This window comes from Rhamphochromis sp. 'chilingali' (assembly GCF_963969265.1).
Source record: "Rhamphochromis sp. 'chilingali' genome assembly, chromosome: 15".
NCBI lineage: Eukaryota > Metazoa > Chordata > Actinopteri > Cichliformes > Cichlidae > Rhamphochromis > Rhamphochromis sp. 'chilingali'.
In genome coordinates, this window is record NC_137942.1 from 22,882,216 (window position 1) to 22,904,522 (window position 22,307).

Sequence of the window (22,307 nt, forward strand, 5' to 3'; positions counted from 1 at the left end):
GGACTTCTATTCATTTTGCATCAAATTAAAACTTTGGGTGTCAGATAATTATTTATTAAAAGCTAGACATTTTAAATGAGAATAAGAAAGAAAAGTATGTCTTTGTGCCCCCTTTTCCCAGTTAATGCCCTATCGGCCCCCCTGGCTAAACTTTGCTAGATCCGCCCCTGCACAGTTACCAGCGTCAGCTACGTAGAAAAAGATCCTGGTGTAGAAAGTAATATTAAATACATTCTAACAACAGCTTATCAAGCTTAAACGTGCTGCTGTTGTTTATCTGCTGGTTTCCTCTTTCTGGTGCAAAGTGGGCCAAAAACAAACAAGAGAGACGGACTCGCGACAGAAAAGCCGATCAGCTGATCATTAAGCAGTTTCATGATTGAAGTAGCAGCAAGAGGAGGCAGTTGCTCCATATATCGTTTGTTAAGCTTAACGCAGGAAAGCTTTACAAACATTCAGAGATGGACTTACACACTTGCTTTACTTCTCTCGGGGATAACTTTGTCGGAGATGAAATGCCGGGTTGCTAGCGAAGCTCCAAATGCTATCCAGACCACCGACAGGTCCCGCATGCCACAGCCGCTCTATCACGTGATGCATACTGCTCCAACGTGCTAACGTTCTGAGGTGAGTTACGGTGTGTTGCAAGTTTTGTGAGGTGCTTTCGTGATATTTAATGGATCGGATTACATTTTTTATTTTTCTCTGATATCCGATCCAGTAATTTAGGTCAATATCGGACCGATACCGATACGTAATATCGGATCGGTCCATCTCTAATCATTACTACATTAATAATGGACACGGCTTCATTGGTTAGGCAGAAAAATGCAATTTAATAATCTTACAAATCAAAAAGTTAAACAATACAGTGTGTACTTTCTTGGTGGATTGAGGGCACCTTGAAAATGTCACAATAAATCATTGACAGCTCTGTGAATTCTTTATTACAGAAAAACAGTTCATTGCTTCCTGGTTCCAAAAAAACATGGTTCAGGTCAGCTGATTGACTCTTTATGGTTGGGACAGTCGCCATGTGTGGAGTTTTGGAATTCTCCCTTCGGTTTCAATTCGAGCATTTGAATATCTCAGTGATTACCTGGGTGGCAGTAAGCCTGTTGGTTATGCACATAATTCTGAATATCTTCTTGCTTGATTAATTAATACATGATTTGAATTATAAAATGTAAGCGATGCTTGTTTTGGTTATCAACGACTATACTGTATACTGCAACTCGGTGTACTGCGACTCGTTGATTAAAAATATAAGCATTCTGTCTTAGCTGTTTAATGCGTAGGTGGCTATAAAAATCGTTTTTGATAAACAAGGCTTCAGTAACACAGGCCTAGAGGCCAGCTGGTGACCCCTGGCAACCTCTAGTTGCTAAGGAAAAATGTGTGTTCTCCAACAGGTTGGAGAGTGGGTGCTCCAAATTCCTGGTTGCAAAGAAAGTGCTCCATCATTAACCTTCTTGTTACTGCTTTGTTTGCTGATGTTGCCTTCAAAGATTCATTAACTAGAAGCTGGGAAGTGGTGACACCTGGAAAAATATGCTTTAGGCAAGCAGGGTAACCTGCTATCAACCAAAGCAATTTGGTGTAGCATGGTACCTTTTTTCAACCAATTATAACTAGCAACTGCCAGAAACTCTCCAACTAGTCATGGAATACACATTTTTGTCCAGCGAGCAATGGTTGCTGGAGATTCACTAAAGAGTCTCCGGAATTCTGTGAGTGGAGCCTAAATTATAATCTTCAAATTGCCAGCTGTAGTATTTTCCCAGCAATGGGTTGTGTGATCTGGAAATACAAAAGCTTATTTTGCTCATACTCAACACTGTCAAACAGGATGGAGGCTGGTGAGGGGAGCAGAGAAAGGGCTCGGTGTATAGGAGAAAATTCAAACCACCAAATAGTTTCTGTTGAAGTATGTATTTGTGGACGTGGTGCACTTTGGATTAAGAGGGTGTGCTGAGGTGATATTATGCATACATTTGTGGTGGTATATTGCCTTAAGAATGATGCATAACAAAGTTTGATTCACATGTTTTTTGCAGATGATTATCTTAATAAATGGAGATATAAAAGACCATAAAAGTCAATCAGTTTCACAGTCAGATGTTAGTTTCCATCCCCTACTGCATGAGTTGGATGAATCAATTTATGAATGACTTTCTGAGTGTGGGTGCTGGAAAAAGTCTCTTCATGTGCAAAGAAGCAATTAGCTCGAGTCGTTTATTTTGTTCATTGCCAGCCTCTATCCTCCTATTTCTCTCTAATTCTCCCGTGCCGTTTTACCACCAAACCTCTTTCAGCCCACACTTCCTCTCTCTTCATCCTTCTTCATCTCTCTTTCTCTGCTGCTCCCCTTCATCCCTCCTCAGTGCCGCTCTCTTTCATAGCCCCCGTGGTGTTGACCATGTGTGAATGGGACTGAATGATGGGTGGGAAGGAGGCTGCATGCAGTGTAGTTTCACGCGGGCGTGCACGTGCATGCACATAGAAACACGGTCCTACACGAGAGCGCACACACAGAGTTTACTGGTGGGTGTGTTTGTGTGTCTCTGTGAGTCGGTGTGTTGAGGAGGATGAGTCACTCTCTGCATGAAACGCACACACACTCTCAGTCACACATGGACGAACCAGCATGCACTCATATAAGCAATCTAAATACACGGAGCTTTTATTTGCATGCATGATTGATAGTGTTCATGTATCATTTTAATGAGCTCGGTGCGCGTGTGTGTTCATTTGATGTCTTTACTTTAGCCGTTGTGCATTTTTGTCTTTTACATTGAAACGGTGTGCGTTTGTGTGTGCTGGGTGTGATAAGGCTTTTCATTAGTGTTTCCCATACACAGCCTGAAGGCTACAGCTCTGCCCTGCATCATCTATCATCTCTCTCTCTGCCTGTCGATATACTTTCACATCTGCTTACAGGAAGTGCACATGCTCCATCTCCCAAAATTTATATTGGATGTCAAGTCAGTCAAATAATGTGACCATTGGCAATGACATTTACGCTTTCAAGAAGAAGTGGCTAAAAATGATAGAAAGCAATTGTTGAAACCTTGTCCTAACCTTGTTCTGACCCTCACTGTATGCTCCTGCTATGCTGTTGATACCTGGTCAGCACAGGTACACCTGTGACTGATGGGAATGTGCATCAAATAGTGTGTGTGTGGATAGAATAAAGGGTCCTATTAATGTGTGTGAGAATATACAGCAAAAGATGCTTGGGATAATTTAGGTCTGACTCCTTGTAAGCCTGTAAGACTCTCAGTAGTAGGATGTGTATGAGCTGAGCAGATGGTGGTGCAGAGCTAAGCAGCATCTTCAGGGTAAGCTGCTAAGTAGTTTGTGAAATACATTTGCTGGAACACTACTAAACAGTGACATCGCTCTTTTCTCTTCTAAATATACCTCTGACAACATGTGTGTGCGTACATACAATTTAGTTTCGCCTCTTTGCACCACCACAGTAGTTTTTAAGTCAAATAATCAAGAGGTAACCTGATTTAGATGTAGTTCAAGGAGTTTTTAACATGAGCATCACATTAACTGAGCCATTTTTAAACACAGTCCCACATTTTTAAGAGGCTCAAAAGTAATTGAACAACTGGCTGACTAGAATCGTGTCCAGGTGAGGCCTGTTCTCTCATTATGCCATGACAAATGAGGCTTATAAAAGATCTGATCTTAAAAGAAAAGATCCTACCACCCTTTTTACAGAGAAACGGCAAACATTTAGAAGTGGTCAAATAAACAATCTGGTACATCCTTAAAAAGGAGCACTGAGCAGCTCAGCAACACCAAAAGACTAAAAAAAAATACGACTAAAAACCATGTTGATGTTACGGGTCCCAGATGTGAAGACCACAATAACAAAAAGAATACAAATCTGTAAAAATAAAGGTAGAGTCTCAGAGAAAGAATCACAGGAGCACTCGTGTCTTTTCCCGAATTGCATCTCTTATTTCAGATCAACAAATATAATTTACATCCAGTGCTTTCACTTGTCAGATATGCTCAATAACTGTAAAAGGTAAATAAAAGGCATTTGGCAAATATATGCATCTATGGTCATTACATTTCTCCAGTTTACACTGTTAACCACACTATTCCTTCACTCATTTACATCAGCAGTGCAGATAGCATATAATGCCTTAAACGTCTTATTGCTCTTTCTCACATATAGGGCAAACTCAAAATAGCTTATCCACAAATCTGATATAAGTGCATAAATCTTACTAGATTAGACAAAACACACCTGGATGTATTACTTTGCAATGTAACAACATAAATGTACATTCATTCTTAGCTTATTCTTAACATTTCCACATCACTTGAACCATAAAGTATATATAAGATATTTTAATCTCGAATAATCTGATGTCAGGGCCTTTACAGTTAAATTGGAGCACCACACACACATATTTGCTTGTTAAATGGAGTTTACCAAGTTTAAATACATCCCGCGGGCTGGCGAACTCTCGCGGTAACTCTCGCGAGACTTGGGGCTGCGCGGCTCGGCTTTACCACCGCTGCGGTGCCGCGCTTCAGTAATTTTCAACTAAACCCCACTTAAGGTTACATCGGCGGTGTCAACATAACTCTCAGTAAACACCGAAGTAGAACAAGGCACAAAACCCTCATACACTGTATTTTTAAGACGATACTGACCTGTAAAAATAAAGGTAGAGTCTCAGAGAAAGAATCACAGGAGCACTCGTGTCTTTTCCCGAATTGCATCTGAGAGGACAGGAAGTTGGTCCGCTCTAGGCAACCGCGGGCGAACGACTACAGTGTCAACAGTTCCGCTTATTATTTCTCACTTTTACTCTCCTCAATTGTTATGGACTACACGTAATGAATGTAAAATAATAATTGTCTTAATTGCTGACATATGTTTTTCTTAAAAATAATAAAATTTCCCAAAATGTGGTAGCACATTTGTGTTCACCACACGCTCCCCAACAGCAAAAGTGGCTCCTGACACTTAACTTGAATTATAAAAAAAAACCTTTAAACTAACAAAGTCTCTTTACAGAAGTCCCTGGAATATTCCTCTTGCCCAGGTGTCCTTAGACTTCAGGCATTCTTCTTCCTGAGATTTCTGTTCGATTCAATAGCAAGGAACAACATATGAAACAGGTAAGTAAGGGCTAAGGGTGAGGGGAGAGGGGTAGGGGGGTTGGGAGTAGAGAAGAGGGTAGTAGAGGGAAGGATATGGCGAAGGTTGGACGTTAATGGTGTTCACCGCAGGATGAGCCTGATAGGCTGGTTGACCCAAGGATGGGTAGGTGAAGAATGTGGTGGGACGTCTCTGCCTGCTGGACTGCCTAAGATGAGATGGTGGCTCTGGATGGATGTCATCCCCTGGCTCCACCCTGGGTTCTGGCTCTGGGTCAGGAAGCTCTACTGGATCAGGACTGGACTCAGTGACGTCAACTTCTTCTTGAACCTGAGGCATCTCCTGATCGTCACTTAGTTGAGGTAGGTCTGGGTCTCTTAACACAATTAGATCCTCTTCCGGAACCATGGCACTTTTTTTTCTAGGTTGGACACGAGCCCTTAAGACTTGTCCTAGTTCACTTGGAACGGAGCTCCGTTGCGCTCCACTTGGAACTGGTGTGACTGGAGAATGGCCCCCTCGAGGGTATCTGGGTACACCAAGCCAGTACAATGGCTCACCCTCTTCCGAGTCAGTTGTGTCAGGGTTCGGCTCTGGTGTCATTGGTCTTCCGGTGGACTTCTTGTTTCTCTTGTGTGGTCTTGTAGCCTGACTTTGGATAATGTCCACTGGCAAGTCATTCACTTGTAACAACAAGTTCCTGTGCAAGGTGCGAACAGGACGGCCTCCCGCCTCTGGACTCACTTTGTAGACGGGGTTGTCGCCCACTTGCTCCCTCACAATGTAGACCGTTTGCTCCCAGTAGGGTCTCAGTTTGCCAGGGCCCCCCCTTTCACTCAGGTTTCGTACCAGTACTCGGTCTCCTGCCTGTAGCATTACTCCTTTGCATCTTTTGTCATAGTTTGCTTTGCCTTTGGAACTTGACTGTTGACTGTTTGCATTTGCAATGCGGTATGCTTCTGTCATCTTCCCTTTCCATCTTTCTGCATACCCATGTGGTGTCTCAGTGTTGTTTTCTGCCATGAGACCAAAGAGAAGGTCTACTGGAAGACGAGGATGTCGACCATACAAGAGGTAGTACGGAGAGAAGCCAGTCGATTCATGCTTGGTACAGTTGTAAGCATGGATCACATGGGGTAGATGTTCCTTCCAATTTTGTTTCTCCTTTTCTCCCAGTGTACGCAGCATCTGTAACAGGGTGCGATTCAGTCTTTCAGTAGGGTTGCATTGGGGATGGTAGGGGGATGTCCTTGAGTGACCAACGCCTGCGAGTTCTCTTAGGGACTTGAATAACTGATTCTCGAACTCGCGACCCTGGTCGTGGTGGAGCTTGGAGGGGTAGCCGAATTTGGGAATGTAGTCATTGAAGAGGCGGTCTGCCGCGGTCTTTGCGGCCTTATTCTTGGTGGGATACGCTTGTGCGAACCTGGTAAAATGGTCTACAACAACCAGTATATATTCAAACCCACCTTTACAAGACTCTAAGTGCAGGAAGTCAATGCAAACAAGCTCAAGAGGGGAGCTGGATGTTATGCTACCCATGGGTGCTCTCTCGTGTGTCGTTGGCTTCTTCTGCTTGATGCACTGACACTTCCTTGTGACGTACTCTTCAATTTCTCTCTTCATGAAAGGCCAATAGAACCGCTCTCGAGCCAGGTTCAAGACTTTCTCCACGCCGACATGGCCCATGTTGTTGTGGAGGTGTGTGAGAGCTACCTGTCTGTAGAGAGTAGGTAGGACCAGCTGCTTGCGTCCTGTAGTCTTTCTATAGAGAAGGTCATTCTCCATGTGCAGCCGACTCCACTCTCTCAACAGTCTCTTTGTGTTAGTGTCAGCCTTGTCATCTTCTGTTGGTCTTATGTCCTTCTCTACCATGTCAATGACTTTTCCGATTGCTGGATCTGCTCTCTGCGACAAGTTGGTCATGACTGATTGACTGTAGGGGTTCTTTGATGGGTAGGTTTGGTGCGGTGAGGTTAAGGGCTGCAATCCATGCTACGTCTCCTTGCTTCGCTCTTCTGCTCCCTTCCCAAACTGCACATACGGCTTCCTCCAACAGTTCCTCTGAGCACTCTCCCATGAACCTCTCAATGTCAAGTGGGCAACGTGACAGCACATCTGCATCAATGTTTACTTTTCCCGGCCGATATTTGATGTCGAAGTGGAAATCTGCCAATTGTCCGACCCAACGGTGTCCAACTGCATTGAGCTTTGCTGTGCTGAGGACATATGTCAAGGGATTGTTATCTGTAAAAATGGTGAAATGTGGAGCATAGTAGAGGTAATCCTTAAACTTGTCACAAACTGCCCACTTGAGGGCGAGAAACTCTAGTTTTCCGCTGTGCAAGTGGTAGTTTTGTTCAGCAGGTGTGAGCGTGCGAGACCCATACCCAATCACTCTCATCTTGCCTTGTTGGTTCTGATATAGGACGGCACCAAGGCCCCTCTGGGATGCGTCCGTGTGCAATATAAAAGGGCGGGTGAAATCAGGGTACGCTAACACTGGTGGCTGAGTGAGCATGCCGATCAAGCGCTCAAGGATCTCTTGGTGTTCTTTGTTCCACTGTATCAGGGCTCGAGAAGGCTGCTGAGTGTGTTTTGCTCTGCCTCTAGTTGGCTTTGGTGGCAGTGTGTTGGACGGGACTTGGAGCAAGTCATACAACGGTTTGGCTATGCGGGAGAAGTCCTGCACATACGTCCGATAGTAGCTTAGGAATCCCAAAAGCTGCCTGACTTCTCCGACGGTCTGTGGCCTTTTGTGTTTGAGTGCCTGTACTGCCTCGGTATCTTTGGGGTCCACCTTTACTCCATCTGCAGATACCAATCGGCCGACATAGCGAACCTCTTTACGGAACAGCTCACACTTCTCGGGTTTTAGCTTTACACCATGCCGTTGTAGGGCTTGGAGGACTTTCTGTAGCACTTGGACATGTTCGTCAAACGACTTGGAAAAACAAAGCACGTCGTCAAGGTAAGGGATACAGCACTCGTCTCTGAGGGTGTCAAGCATTTCTTCCATGCTCCGTTGGAAGGCTGCTGGGGCATTAGACAGTCCAAAGGGTATCCTCACCCATTCATAGAGGCCCCACGGGGTAGTGAATGCTGTCAGGTACCTTGAGCCTTCTGCGATGAAACCTTGATGATAAGCTTTACCCTGATCCAGGATCGAGAACCAGCTGTAACCACCTAGCGAGTCTGTGAGATCCTGGATCCGGGGGAGTGGGTGTCTGTCTGGCACAGTCTTGTTGTTTAAGAGACGATAATCGATGCACAAACGTAAAGACCCATCCTTCTTCCTTACGCAAATGACTGGAGCAGCATACGGCGACTGTGACTTCACTACCCATCCCTTGACAATCAGCTCTTGAATATACTCCTTTACTTCCCTGTAGAGGGGTTTAGGGATAGAAGCATAGGCCCTCTGGACTGGTGTATCATCTTTGAGCCTGATTTCCATTTGTAGTGAAGGGATACAGCCTATGTCTGTGCTGCTACGAGAGAACGCCTCACACTCTTCCCTTAACACCTTTTCAACTGACTTCTGTTGGTCCGGACTCAGGTGGCTAAGATCAACTGGGGGTAGCCATGACTCAGTGGACAGTTCAGAAACAGGGGTGGCTGCGCTTACCTCAGCTATGGTGATGGGGCTCTGTGTGGGTTGAGTCAGCTCTGATGTGTTTGTGGGTCGGTCTGCCTCAATAACTTTAGCGACATGTTGAATAGTACCCAGGGCTGTTCTCTTCGGTAGAATTATTTCGTGTTTGGAGTGGTTAGAGATGGGGACCTTAACAAATGGCCTTTGAGGGTTGTTGATCTCAAGGAGCCCTTCCCCAACACTCAGGTGTCTCAAGGCAGTGTTCTCGTCGGGTTCGTACAGCACCAGGGGGTCACAAATGTCAAAACTTTGGGGTACTCTGCACCACACTTGGACTGCTTTTCCAGCAGGAATGGTCACATTGCTCTTCCCAATTCTCACTGTGGCTGGGTCACATTCTGCTCTTTGTGGTACTTGTATGAAGTTTACCATAGCCATCACTTGCTCTTCGTCTGTACCAAAAGCTTTGCGTAGGAGACAATACAATAGAGCACTGGCCTCTCGGTCTGACTCTTGTGTTTGGATAATGGCGCCAAGCACGTTCGCTCCCAGGAGGGGCTGAGGGAGTGACAGCTTACTGACAAGGAAAGGGGCTTGCACAGTAAGATTGGGATCTTCGTGACCAGCGAGAGTGACTGTAAGTTCAACCCACCCATCATAAGGAACTGCTTGTCCGTTAACCGCATAAACTTCAAGTCCATCATTTAACAGCTCTTGGAGGGGTCGCACCTGATAGTTAGGAATAAACCGCTGAACCCACTGTCTGTCCACTAAACTCACTTGTGAGCCAGAATCAAATAACACTGTCACTGGATAGCCACCAATCAAACACTTGAGGAGGCTTTTCTTTCCAACTAGGGGGACTTTACAGCTGTTTGGTGTTAAACTTTGGCAAGAGGTTACCTGTTGCTTTCTCTGGTCTCGCTTTGGCTGCTTTCTTTTTAGCTTACTGCGACGTCTTGCACACTCAGTAGTAAGCTGTGCAGAGGAGGACCTTACTGGCTGGGACTGTGACTCTGCGCCGGCCTCTGGCTGTCCCTCGACAGAGACCGATTCCAGTTTCCCTGAGTTTTGGTCCGCTTTAAACATCCCACCGCTCGGTGTCCTGACTCGCAGCATACAAAGCAATGACTACAGTCCTGCAAGTTCTGTTCAGTACACTTTGGACAAAGGAACGCTTTCTTTTGAGGAGGTCTGTTGGGGTTGGCTGGGGTTTGGAAAAGCGGGTTGGGAGGTGGTTGTGGGGACAGCTGGCAAGGCTTTGCCTCCTGTTGTTTAATTAGGCTGGCGACCATGTTAGTTAGAGTCTCTACTTGGGCGGCAAGTTGTTTGATTGTTGGTGAGGATTGTTCTTTGGCTATCTTGTCGTTTGCTTCGATCCCAGCACTTTGGGCTTGTGCACTCTTTTGGCGGGCGACTTGGCCTAACCTTCGCTGGTGTTCATTTTCATCACTGATAATCTTTGTGACCTCACTAAGAATCTCTTCGTCAGTGACATTGTTGTTTGAGGTGAGAGGTCTTAGTCTTTGTCGCAAGTCTGCGTACTTAGCCCCCAGGCCTTGATAGATTGTGTGGAGGAAAACTTCCTGGACAGTTCTTGGGTCATAGGAGATCTCAGTGTTGGCCTGCTTCGACTGAAAAATAAGCTTCTGTTTAAGTCCAATCATGCGATACAGAAACTGCTGGGGCGTCTCTTGTTCACTTTGTCTAGCACACATTAACTCCTGGAGCATTTCAGTTGTCGCTTTTTCTCCGAGATGAGACCTCAGAAAGCCCTGAAGTTCATGGAGAGACAGGTCATCTTTGAGCATTAACATGTCCCGGAAAGTGCCAGGCTTCACAATTCTCAACACACCTCGAACAATTTCAGCCTCCACAAATCCTTCTTTAACTCCTTCATTAATCTGCTTGGTGAGACTGTTGTAGCTGATTTCGGAACTGTTGTCTCCAATCTGTCCCCCAAAAACTTTGAATTCTCTGCGTGGTAAGTACGAAAAGTCTCTTACAGTGACTGGCTGCTTAGGGCTAATCTGTATGATTGGTTGTGGTTGCAAATTGCTCTGCTGGCGTGCTACAGCAGGTGACTGGGCCCTTACAGTTCCACATAGTCTTAGCCTCTCACCCAGTGTCTCATACGCTTTCCTCAACTCCTCTAACTGTTGTGTTTCTGCGTTTGCATAGGGGTTTGGTGATATATCTGGTGGATCTTCCGGCGGTTGTGGGTCTAGCACGGTATTGGATGGTTGTGGACTGGGCATGGCATGTACTTCATTCTCACCAGCTGTTTGCACGGCAGGATTACTTCCCTGGATGACTAGATTAATCAAATCATTCAGCGTCAACAAATGACTCATGCCCTCATCTTCAAGTTGCAGTAGTGTGTTTGACTGTATGTAGGAGGTGATATAGTCCATACAACCTTCTTTATCATCCTGACTGAGCTGTGTAGTGTCTTTGTTTTCTGATGCGAGGCTCTTAGCGAGTTCGAAGAGGTCTTGACCTTGGAGTGAAAACAAGCGTCTCCTGATATTCCAGGCGAGTTCCTTTCTCTCGGTCGACATGTTGTATGTATTTCTGATTATCCTTCAGCTCGATAGTGACTAGGATGCGTCACACTCCCCTCACTGAAGTACGGTTCCACGTTGAGGCAAAGGTCCCCTTTTCACCTCACTACCTGGACACCTACTCGCTGGCTTGGCTGGAGTAACGGCCTTGTCACGATTGTGTCGTGGTTCTGGTATCACTGGATCTGCCCTCGACGACTGTAGAGGAGAGATCCCGGACGAGCCCCCACAGTTTGTTACGGGTCCCAGATGTGAAGACCACAATAACAAAAAGAATACAAATCTGTAAAAATAAAGGTAGAGTCTCAGAGAAAGAATCACAGGAGCACTCGTGTCTTTTCCCGAATTGCATCTCTTATTTCAGATCAACAAATATAATTTACATCCAGTGCTTTCACTTGTCAGATATGCTCAATAACTGTAAAAGGTAAATAAAAGGCATTTGGCAAATATATGCATCTATGGTCATTACATTTCTCCAGTTTACACTGTTAACCACACTATTCCTTCACTCATTTACATCAGCAGTGCAGATAGCATATAATGCCTTAAACGTCTTATTGCTCTTTCTCACATATAGGGCAAACTCAAAATAGCTTATCCACAAATCTGATATAAGTGCATAAATCTTACTAGATTAGACAAAACACACCTGGATGTATTACTTTGCAATGTAACAACATAAATGTACATTCATTCTTAGCTTATTCTTAACATTTCCACATCACTTGAACCATAAAGTATATATAAGATATTTTAATCTCGAATAATCTGATGTCAGGGCCTTTACAGTTAAATTGGAGCACCACACACACATATTTGCTTGTTAAATGGAGTTTACCAAGTTTAAATACATCCCGCGGGCTGGCGAACTCTCGCGGTAACTCTCGCGAGACTTGGGGCTGCGCGGCTCGGCTTTACCACCGCTGCGGTGCCGCGCTTCAGTAATTTTCAACTAAACCCCACTTAAGGTTACATCGGCGGTGTCAACATAACTCTCAGTAAACACCGAAGTAGAACAAGGCACAAAACCCTCATACACTGTATTTTTAAGACGATACTGACCTGTAAAAATAAAGGTAGAGTCTCAGAGAAAGAATCACAGGAGCACTCGTGTCTTTTCCCGAATTGCATCTGAGAGGACAGGAAGTTGGTCCGCTCTAGGCAACCGCGGGCGAACGACTACAGTGTCAACAGTTCCGCTTATTATTTCTCACTTTTACTCTCCTCAATTGTTATGGACTACACGTAATGAATGTAAAATAATAATTGTCTTAATTGCTGACATATGTTTTTCTTAAAAATAATAAAATTTCCCAAAATGTGGTAGCACATTTGTGTTCACCACATTGACAGAATTATTTCCATGGTTAAAAAACAACATCTGACCAAGTCAAGAACACTTGAGGAGGTGTGTACAATCAATCAAAACTCTATAATGCCTTAATGAATCAAAAATACAGAGGGTGTACAATAAGGTGCAAGCCACTAGTTACACTTGGACTTTCACAGAAAATGTCTTTAACTTGTACTAGTAAGATTAGAAAAGTGTGGAGAAGAAGAAAAAGGGAGAAACCGCATGATCTGAACAATATCGGGGCATCTGTGGCAAATGATACACGTGGCAGGATGAATTGTATAGTGTGCAGGGCTATACTCTCTGCTTACATTCAGAAAAATGCTGCGGAACTGATCGGACAGTACCACAGAGTTGTCCGTGTATACAATGAGATACATCCGAAAATTAGTATTTATCAAACAAAACAACTTTTCATGTCTGTGTTGTTCAAAATAAACTACTACTATACTATCTAAACTGATGTGTGTTTCTTCTCCAGGAACCTTCAGAGGTGTGTGTAAGAAAATTGATCACTTCCCAGAAGATGCTGACTATGAAGCAGACGCAGCTGAATACCTCCTACGTGAGTCTGATATGAGCACACACTGCACTGTGCATTCACAACTAGGCTTTTACTGGCCAGTGTTACCATATTTAGAGTAGAACTGTCTGACTAATCACTAAACTTGTTTTTTTGTTATCTCAACCCATCGTATGTTCCCAAGCGATGTAAAGCCAATTCCATTGTTAGGTGTGTGACAACAATGTTTCATATCGGCTTGAAAAGAGAATTATTTTGTAAAGTCTGCGTTAGAAACAGCACACAGGCATGATGTGGGTGTGAGGCAATCATGAACATTACTGTGCCCCCTCTCTAGCCCCATCTGCAGGACAAACTACAGGGGTAGTATGGTTAAGGATCACAAAGTTAGTTCCATCCACTATTTTGTAGTAGCGACTTAAGACTAATGTAGAGGAAAGAGTACAGAACAATGGATTTTTTTTTTTTAATTAAATGTAACCAATTGAAAATCACAAAACACTGACAGTTAATCTTTCTTCTAGGAGTGGGATATTCCCACTAACCTTTTTTCTCTGGGGAAGAGAAAGCAGTAGTCAGTAAGCAGCTGAACACTGGAGGTGTTACAAATACAGTTAAAATAACACCAGTTACTTATTTAGTCATTTCTTGTATGGAGCACTGTTTAGGCGTTTAACAGCTCACCTTATGTGCACAGTACTTATGCATACTGTTATGATTACAGTTAAAAGGCATGTGATTGAACCCCTGAAGTTTTTCCTTTGATGGTGGCCTGCTACTTTGCCTCGCCGCACAAACTTGCACTGAAATATTCCAGCTATCACATTATTGTTAGGCAATAAACCTCTAATCCTGCCTTAACCATTAAATAGGTCTCTTGAGATTACAAATCTGCTTGGCAAGACAAGGCCAAGGCCAAGAGCAGCATTCACCTTGCATGCTTTTTTGACTGCAGGAGAAACCTGAGTGTGAGCATGGAGAAAACAATCAAACTCCATGGAGCATGTCCCTTTACAGGTTTGAAACCAGTGCTCTCTTGCTGTGAGGCAAAAGTTAGCTAACAGCTAAGCCACCATGCTGGCATCAAGTCAAGTCAAGTCAAGTTTATTTATAGAGCACATTTAAAAACAACCAAGGCTGACCAAAGTGCTGTACAGTAAATACAGATAAAAATACAATAGAACACAATTTCGTAATAACACCTCGCTGATAAAAATAAAATAAAAATATATAAAACAAATAAATTAAACCTTTCTAAAAGCCAATGAAAAGAGGTGAGTTTTAAGAGCGGTTTTAAAAGTTTCTAGGCTTTTGGAGTGTCTGACGTGAGGAGGTAAACATCAAGGTAATCCCACACTGTTTCAGTATTGTTGAGGCCTGGGCTCTGGGGAGGCCATTCCATGATTGATATGTTTTATTGTGTTTTTATCTATCCTGGTATGCTTGTACTGTCTTGGCACTGTGATTGTGCTGGAAATTGAATCTGTTGCCAGTCTAGCAATTTACAGATGGTATTGCATGGTGGTTCAAAAGTTGACAATTCTTTCGCTTTGACAAACAATAACAGGATCCACTGAAAGGCCACATCTGTCTCAGGTCCTGTGTCAAGTGTGGATATTTTCCATTTCTTAAGAATATGACTTTCAGATACTGTTTATTCAATTCCATTCAATTTTATTTATATAGCGCCAAATCACAACAAAAGTCGCCTCAAGGTGCTTCATAGATACAGAGAAAAACCCAACAATCATATGACCCCCTATGAGCAAGCACTTTGGCAACAGTGGTGTAAGGAAGAGGACTCCCTTACTGCATTTATTTATATTGTATTGTCTGTATAGCACTTTAGAGCACACCTTTCACTTTATTAAAAGCACCTTATCAAGCACTTTATGTAGCATTGCACTTTAAGCATGGATTTGCACACAAGAAGTTTAAATATTTATTGACTATTTATTGGGAATTTTAAAATCAGTTGGTGGCCTTGTTTCAGATCCTGCACAGCTGCTCCTCATCAAGGAATGTGGTGGTTGTCTGTCAGGAGAGAAGAATGGTGATTGAGATTGTGATTAAGGTTTACCAATAAGGAAAACTAAGGCAAATGTGTGTGTGAAATCTAGGGATAAAAGTGGTGCAAATAAGTGTTTGTAAGTTAATGATTACTCACCTTTCTTGCCTGTGTCCTCTTCAAGGTGTTTGGGCAAATCTTTCCCTGGGGGTCCAGACACCATTTAAAGGTTCCGGGAGAGACCATTGGTAAAGAGAGTGTGGTGAATCTTTTTGTGCTTGGGTTTCTGGGTTTTTATAATATTGGGTTTGGTGTAACATTAAAGTGTGAAGTATTTATTAATATGTAAATGTGAAAATGTATTTATGTATTTATTTATTCTTATTGATATATTGTATACTGTGGTGGAAGGTTGGGATTTAAGAATTTACCTGAGAGTGGAATAATGGTTGAGTCTGTGACAGCTGAACATATTTAAGGCTGCCAGTTGTCATTAGAGGATGGATTTTTGTGCTGTGAAGAAGCTCGACAAGTTAATTGTTTTAAGGAGAGCCATATAGCAAATAAATACTTTGTTCCACTACACTTGCCTTGGTCTGTCTCACTGTGTTTCCAGCCGCTAAGGGCTGCCCTGTTACAAGTGGGAAGGAAAAACTCCCTTTTAACAGGAAGAAACCTCCGGCAGAACCAGGCTCAGGGAGGGGCGGGGCCATCTGCTGCGACCGGTTGGGGTGAGAGAAGGAAGACAGGATGAAAGACATGCTGTGGAAGAGAGACAGAGATTAATAACAGATATGATTCAATGCAGAGAGGTCTATTAACACATAGTGAGTCAGAAAGGTGACTGGAAAGGAAAAACTCAATGCATCATGGGAATCCCCCAGCAGCCTTCGTCTATTGCAGCATAACTAAGGGAGGATTCAGGGTCACCTGGTCCAGCCCTAACTATATGCTTTAGCAAAAAGGAAAGTTTTAAGCCTAATCTTGAAAGTAGAGATAGTGTCTGTCTCCTGAATCCAAACTGGAAGCTGGTTCCACAGAAGAGGGGCCTGAAAACTGAAGGCTCTGCCTCCCATTCTACTTTTAAATACTCTAGGAACAACAAGTAGGCCTGCCGAGCAAGAGCGACGTGCTCTAATAGGGTGATTATATCTGGTGTAGATATTTTTGGGGGGCCTCCCACTTCTTCATTTGTCATCCACTTGTCCATTTACCTCAGATTTCAGGCCGATCTCCACACCATGCTGAAATGTGTCAGCTAATAACACTTTGGGGATCACCTTGTTGGTGCAAAAATAGTATTGTATGCCTATAAAAAAATGTAATTTGGCTTTTTTATGTTTGAATGTTTCATAGGTCACTGTCACAAGTCACAAGCAAAACATAAGGAAATATAAAGAAGAAGACTTTCACTCAGTACTCTTTATCACTCTTCTCATCCAAAGGATAATGGGAAATGGGTAGTTTCTTAAAAAAATATATATATATATTATTGTGACTGGCATTTCTATGCCAGCTGGTATAATTATGTACCCAGAACAGTGTTTATAAACAGCAGCTGGCAATATTACAATGTCTAATAGCAGGAACAACAAAACAAATTATGACCTTAATGGCGTTCCATAACACTACATAATGAAGAAACACAAACTAATGGCAAGTAGTTAAGAAACTGAACCTAAAAAAGCCTTTACATATTTAACCCAGTCACACTGGGTTAAATATGTACACTTGGGTTTTAAGGGGTATTTATTATTTTCTTCTTTTTTTGGGGTTGTATGGAAGCCCCAAACGCAATTTCATTGTTCTTGACAATGACAATAAATAAATAAATACTAAAATACTTCATAAGGTTAAAAAGGATTATAAGAAAAAAAGAGGATAAAAAGATAAAGAGAGAGTATTTAGTAGAAAACACAGAGAAGTGAGCTCTCTGTTTATTGTAGGAGTAAAGGTGGAAAACAACAACAGAAAAGAAGGGGAAGGGATTCAGCCTGTGCCTCTTTTTCATTGCTCCACTGAACACAGAGCAACATCCCCAGAGGGAGCCAATTAGATCACAGTCCTTAGAGCTGATAAGCCAATAAGGAGCAGAGACCTAGTGACCAGCATTTCATGCAGCCCAGGGTTGTGGGCCATAGGGGCGGAGTCTGTACGAGCAATATCTGCAGCTCTCGGTCACGGCGGGAATGTTTTGCCACGCAAGAAACAACAAACATAAAGAAAACAGATGGAGAAAAAAGCGACAATGATCTGCTTCATTTACTTTTAGTCTTTTTGTGAAGACACAACCGTATATGATAAAACTCTGATGCATGGGCTCTCCTCATATATTCGGTGTCTCAAAATAGCCCGAATCTCAGTTCTGCGCAACAAGCTGTTTGCAAATATTCCTCAATATGTTATCGCATCCTGCACACATATGACAAATATTTCACTCCCACTGAAGCCTCACTTTCACATTCATTATTTTGCCTCGCATATGTCAGCGTGACTCTCCATCTGTCTTGGGTCTTGTCCATTTTTTTCCCCTTCTCCGTCCGTCTCTCGGTCTCTCTCCCTTGCTCTCTCTAGCAAATCCTCTGAATGCTTTAACATGTTCAGAATTCAGGTTCAGTCGAGCATTTAGCAGCCCGCTGCCTCGTGTGTGTAAAGTGGAACCTTTTTTTCTTTCTTTTTTTCTTCCCCTTGCATCTCCATCCTCCATCCAGCACAGAAGTGATGCGCACCAGTGATTTTGATGACGTAATGGTGGAGCTACTGTTCTTCCAGCACAAATGATCCTTCATCAGTTTCTGATGGATCTGAAAGGCGACGTCTTTACACGGCAAAATAAAAAGTTTGCACCTGTTATGAACGCGTTTCCACTCTTTGTGTGTATGTGCAGGTGCTGTGCGTGCCTCCAGTCTTTTCCCCATCATGAGTGTGGGTCTGCTGTTTCTGGGTGGGCTCTGCGTGGCTGCCAGTGAGTTTTACCGAAGCCGACACAACGTCATCCTCAGCGCAGGAATCTTCTTCGTCTCAGCAGGTTAGTCATCACTGCGAGTGTCTCTGCGTGTCCATGTGTGTCCTCTTTCCTCTTAGGAATTTAGCTACAGTGATCGTCAGTCATCAGAACAGCGTACATGAAACCACACTTACTAATTCACAAATTCAGCACCTCATACCACATTTTTTTTCATTTAAATACAGTACCAGCCAAATGCCTTACATTCTCTGACCTGGTGAAAGGAGCTTGAGATAACAACAAGGCGGCTGTCTGTGTGAGCCACATGTGTCTGAGTGTGTGCAGCTGTGTCACTGTGGGCCGACTCTAAACGGAGGAGGCACAGCATTCAGATATTTGTTGAGGAGCCCATTGAGCATCTAAAGCACACAGAAGAGCCCATGAGAGGCAGCAAAGTGTGGATATGGGACACAGTAGCTGATTAATCAATCAACAAGAATGCCATGATGCCACTGTGATGCACTGTGAGGGTGTGAGAGTGCAAACACACACACCTATAGAGTCTTTCATTGGGACGCAGCAAAGCATCTTTGCACACACCCTTGTACTTACGTATCCGTACTGTAATGATCCTGGTGATGTTCCCGGGGTCTCCTGGGGTCTCGCAAGGTGATTATTATTGGTCGGTTTTGTAATCGGAATTATTAAAAACACTCATTAACCTTTACTGATGCATTTATTGAACCCTTGTCTTTTTTAACAATGGATTTCCTTAAACGTTGAATAGGAGTTTAAAAAAAAATCAATTTAAAGCAAATTAAAGTAAAGGCACTGCTGTAAACAACATTGGTTGAATTTATTATGTAGCGCAATATAAAACGGGGGCATTGTTGCAAAACAGAACGCAGATAATCGTCTTATCTCGATTGTCTCGCCGGTAGCCAGAATTGTAATTAAAGACCTGAGATGCGCGGAAAAAAACAAAACCGCTAAATCTTTACAACATTATTAGTTTTAACTAAGCATTTTTTTATCTGACTCACATGTTAAGGTTTAGTAAGTTCACTTTAATTGCACTGAAAAGGTTATTAGTCACAGAAAAATTGTATTTTCATTAGTTTTTAACAAATGCGACTGTCTTTTGCAGAAAAATGCACCATGTCCACCAGACAGGACTAAAGATGCAGCTGGAAACATTACAAATGAAATCGCTGAACAAACTGGTCAGCAATAACACAGTACAGGCTCATGCAGTGGCACAAAATGACAACACAATAGCCAACAAAAACATTACAAATAAGAGATATCCCACAGTAGCTTCACCACACACCTTGCTTTAATAAATGAAGGTTAACAGACAAAAATCACTATTAAAAAAAAGGGTGTGGTGTTGTAAGTTAGGATACTAAATTGCTCAGGTTGTTTACAACGTTCATGCACTAACAGATAAATGGAACTGGACCTGTTTGAGTGTCTACATGATCTGATTCGTTTCCTCTGATTGGCGGTGCTGTAAAGGATAAAGGGAAGGGACATTTTAGAGTTGGGGTTTTTTAAGCCAACAAACCGTGTTTTAGAAGAGCCTCAGTTACTGAGGTTTTGAAATTAAAGTATTCAATTACTGCACACTGCTCACTAGAGCCTGACCAATCGATGGGCTGAAACTATCGGCCGATCAGCTATTTGTTATTCTAGCGGTATTGGTTATTTACACTGGCTGATGTGGCACAGTTTGTCCACCCGAGGGCAACTTCCCTTTTGACCACATGTGTTGGAACGCCACCAACACAAAAAAGCTTATCTGAGCAGAGGGTAAACAAGTAAATAAATAACTATACATATCAAAATAGTGAAATCTGATTATGTTGTGTGCCTGAAAGAAAAAAAATACATTAGATGATATATCAGGCGGCAGGTAGGTTTTGAACCCAATATTTCTAGAACTCATAGGATCAAAATACCAAAACACAAAACTCAGGAAAGGCAAAAGCCAGGGACTTACAAACTAGGAACTATAGAAGAAACACAGGACACACAACACAAGGGAGGACACAATAAAGAAGCAAGCAAACTGAGGGTTTAAGAGGAGACGAGGGCAGATTGGGGAAAAACACACAGCTGAACTGAATCTAACCAATTAGACAAGTGGAAGGAAAACTGAATTTAACACACACAGGACAAGAGTCTGTCAAAATAAAACGAATAGGAACAGAAATGCAGAGTTTACACAACGAGAGAAAAGTGAACAAACACGGAGAAAGGACAGACTTCACAAAGGAAACGCTGAGACGAGGACAGGCTGGACAGGAAAGGGAACCAACCTCATCAACCAAGAAAGCAAGAACTAGAAACAAAGACAAAATCTAATAATATATTCAAATGACTAAATAAGTTAACATAAATCAGGTCACAAACCCAGAAATAATCATGAATGCTCTAAACCTTGGGTCCAATACACAGGTACCATGACCGTCTCTTAGTATACTGTAGTTGTGTTATTTTTGTTAGTTTGTGGCTCTCACAGTTTCTCTTTCTTTATGTCTGTCCAGGCCTCAGTAACATCATTGGAATTATTGTCTATATCTCAGCCAACTCTGGCGACCCAGGCCAGAGTGACAGCAAGAAGTCCTACTCCTATGGCTGGTCTTTTTACTTCGGGGCCCTCTCCTTCATTATGGCGGAAATGGTGGGTGTGCTGGCTGTGCACATGTTCATTGAGAAGCACCGCAAGCTCCGGGCCAAGTCCCGCACTGAGCTCATCAAGAAGTCCGCCTTTAGCCGCATCCCCTCCTATCGCTACCGTTTCCGGCGCCGCTCCAGCGTTCGCTCTTCAGAGGCTCCCAGCCGCGATGCCTCGCCACTGGGGAAAGGTGGCTACACAGGGCCCGCCGCCTCCGAGATGCCCATGTACACGCTGAACCCACGAGAGGCCGGCAATGCCGGCAGCAAACCTGTTGGCGGCTTAGGCGGGCTGCTTAACTCGGAGAGGGATTTCCTCCAGAGCAGCACGCTCACTAAAGACTACAGCAAGGACCCCAACCGCAGAACCACACCTGTCTGAGAGGTGCTGGCTACAGATATCGCCCCAATCAGAGTATCAAAGAGGAGGAGGATGAGAAATGTGGGGGGGGGAGTGCAAGCAAAAGCAGGGGACACACAGGGTTATGGGGTGGGAAGGGGGGGGGGGGGTTGCTAAACTTTGACTGTGAACTGTGAACTTTTAGCCTTCGAACTGTGAATCCTGAGCCCTGTGAGAGTGTGTGCAGCAGGGTTGGTTTTAATAGAGAAGTTGTTCCCAGCCCCAGCACATATCACTGTAGTAATACTTGTAACTCCTTATATATCAAGGCACATTCGGTTTATGTTCATGAGTTTTATGTTCATAAATTGATTTTCAGGCTTTTTCCTCACAGGAGAAATGGGAATTAGTGGAAATGTAAAATATATTAAGTGTTTTTTCTGTTTGGGGCAACTTCTCTTTAAAAAAAAAACAACAAAAAAAAAACAAAAGCGCCACAAAAAAACTACAATGTGAATTTGAGGAGAAGGGGTGACAGACTTTGTGTGAACCTCTGTCCTCCTGACCTTTTGGATAGCAGCAGAGTCGGGTCAGGGAAGGGGACCGGCCTTAGAGCTCCCAGCTGACCCTCTGGTTACAGTAAACGTGAAGACGTCAGCACCTTGTCCTGGGCTCTGATTCCTTTTCAGTTCAGCTAGATTCAAATTATAAACTGAAGATCGGTTTGCCCATTTAAACCAGTGCATTTGTGGAAGCAGTTATCATTTTCTATACATTTTGTATATAAACTTTCATACTGATCGATCGGAAAGCTCGCTTCACGACTGAACTGAAAATGAATTGAGCTCTTCCCTGGTCACATTTTCCCCTCATCGCTCTGATTCCAGGTCAGTGGTTAAACCTACCTGGCGGTTTCAATGAGTAAAGAAGAAACCGTGGATTAGCTGTTGCAGGCTGGGTAGAAAAGGTCTGACTCAACAACCTAAAGAATCTCTTATAGATGGTAACGTAAGATCCATTGGTGCTTCCTTCTGTTTTTTCTGCCACCTCTTGATTTATTTATTTTTTCACCTAAAACCTAAAAAGAGGTGGTCTGTCTGCCAAGCTGTCTGTCTGCGTCCATGTGTCACCTCTCACCTTTTTCTGTGTAGCCACACCTC

The 22,307-nt window shown here is 43.3% G+C and overlaps 1 protein-coding gene across 2 annotated transcripts in view; it reads left to right on the forward strand.

Moving 5' to 3' along the window:
* The window catches only part of cacng3b (calcium channel, voltage-dependent, gamma subunit 3b), a 45,732-nt gene extending 24,465 nt beyond the window's left edge, over positions 1 to 21,267 (forward strand). For both annotated transcript variants that reach the window (XM_080906248.1, XM_080906249.1), the window contains 3 exons: positions 13,132 to 13,215; positions 18,069 to 18,209; positions 20,678 to 21,267. In XM_080906248.1, coding sequence (XP_080762374.1) covers positions 13,132 to 13,215; positions 18,069 to 18,209; positions 20,678 to 21,189 — 737 coding nt within the window. In that variant the 3' untranslated portion in view covers positions 21,190 to 21,267. The remainder of the gene's footprint in view (positions 1 to 13,131; positions 13,216 to 18,068; positions 18,210 to 20,677) is intronic.
* The last annotated feature ends 1,040 nt before the right edge of the window (positions 21,268 to 22,307 follow it).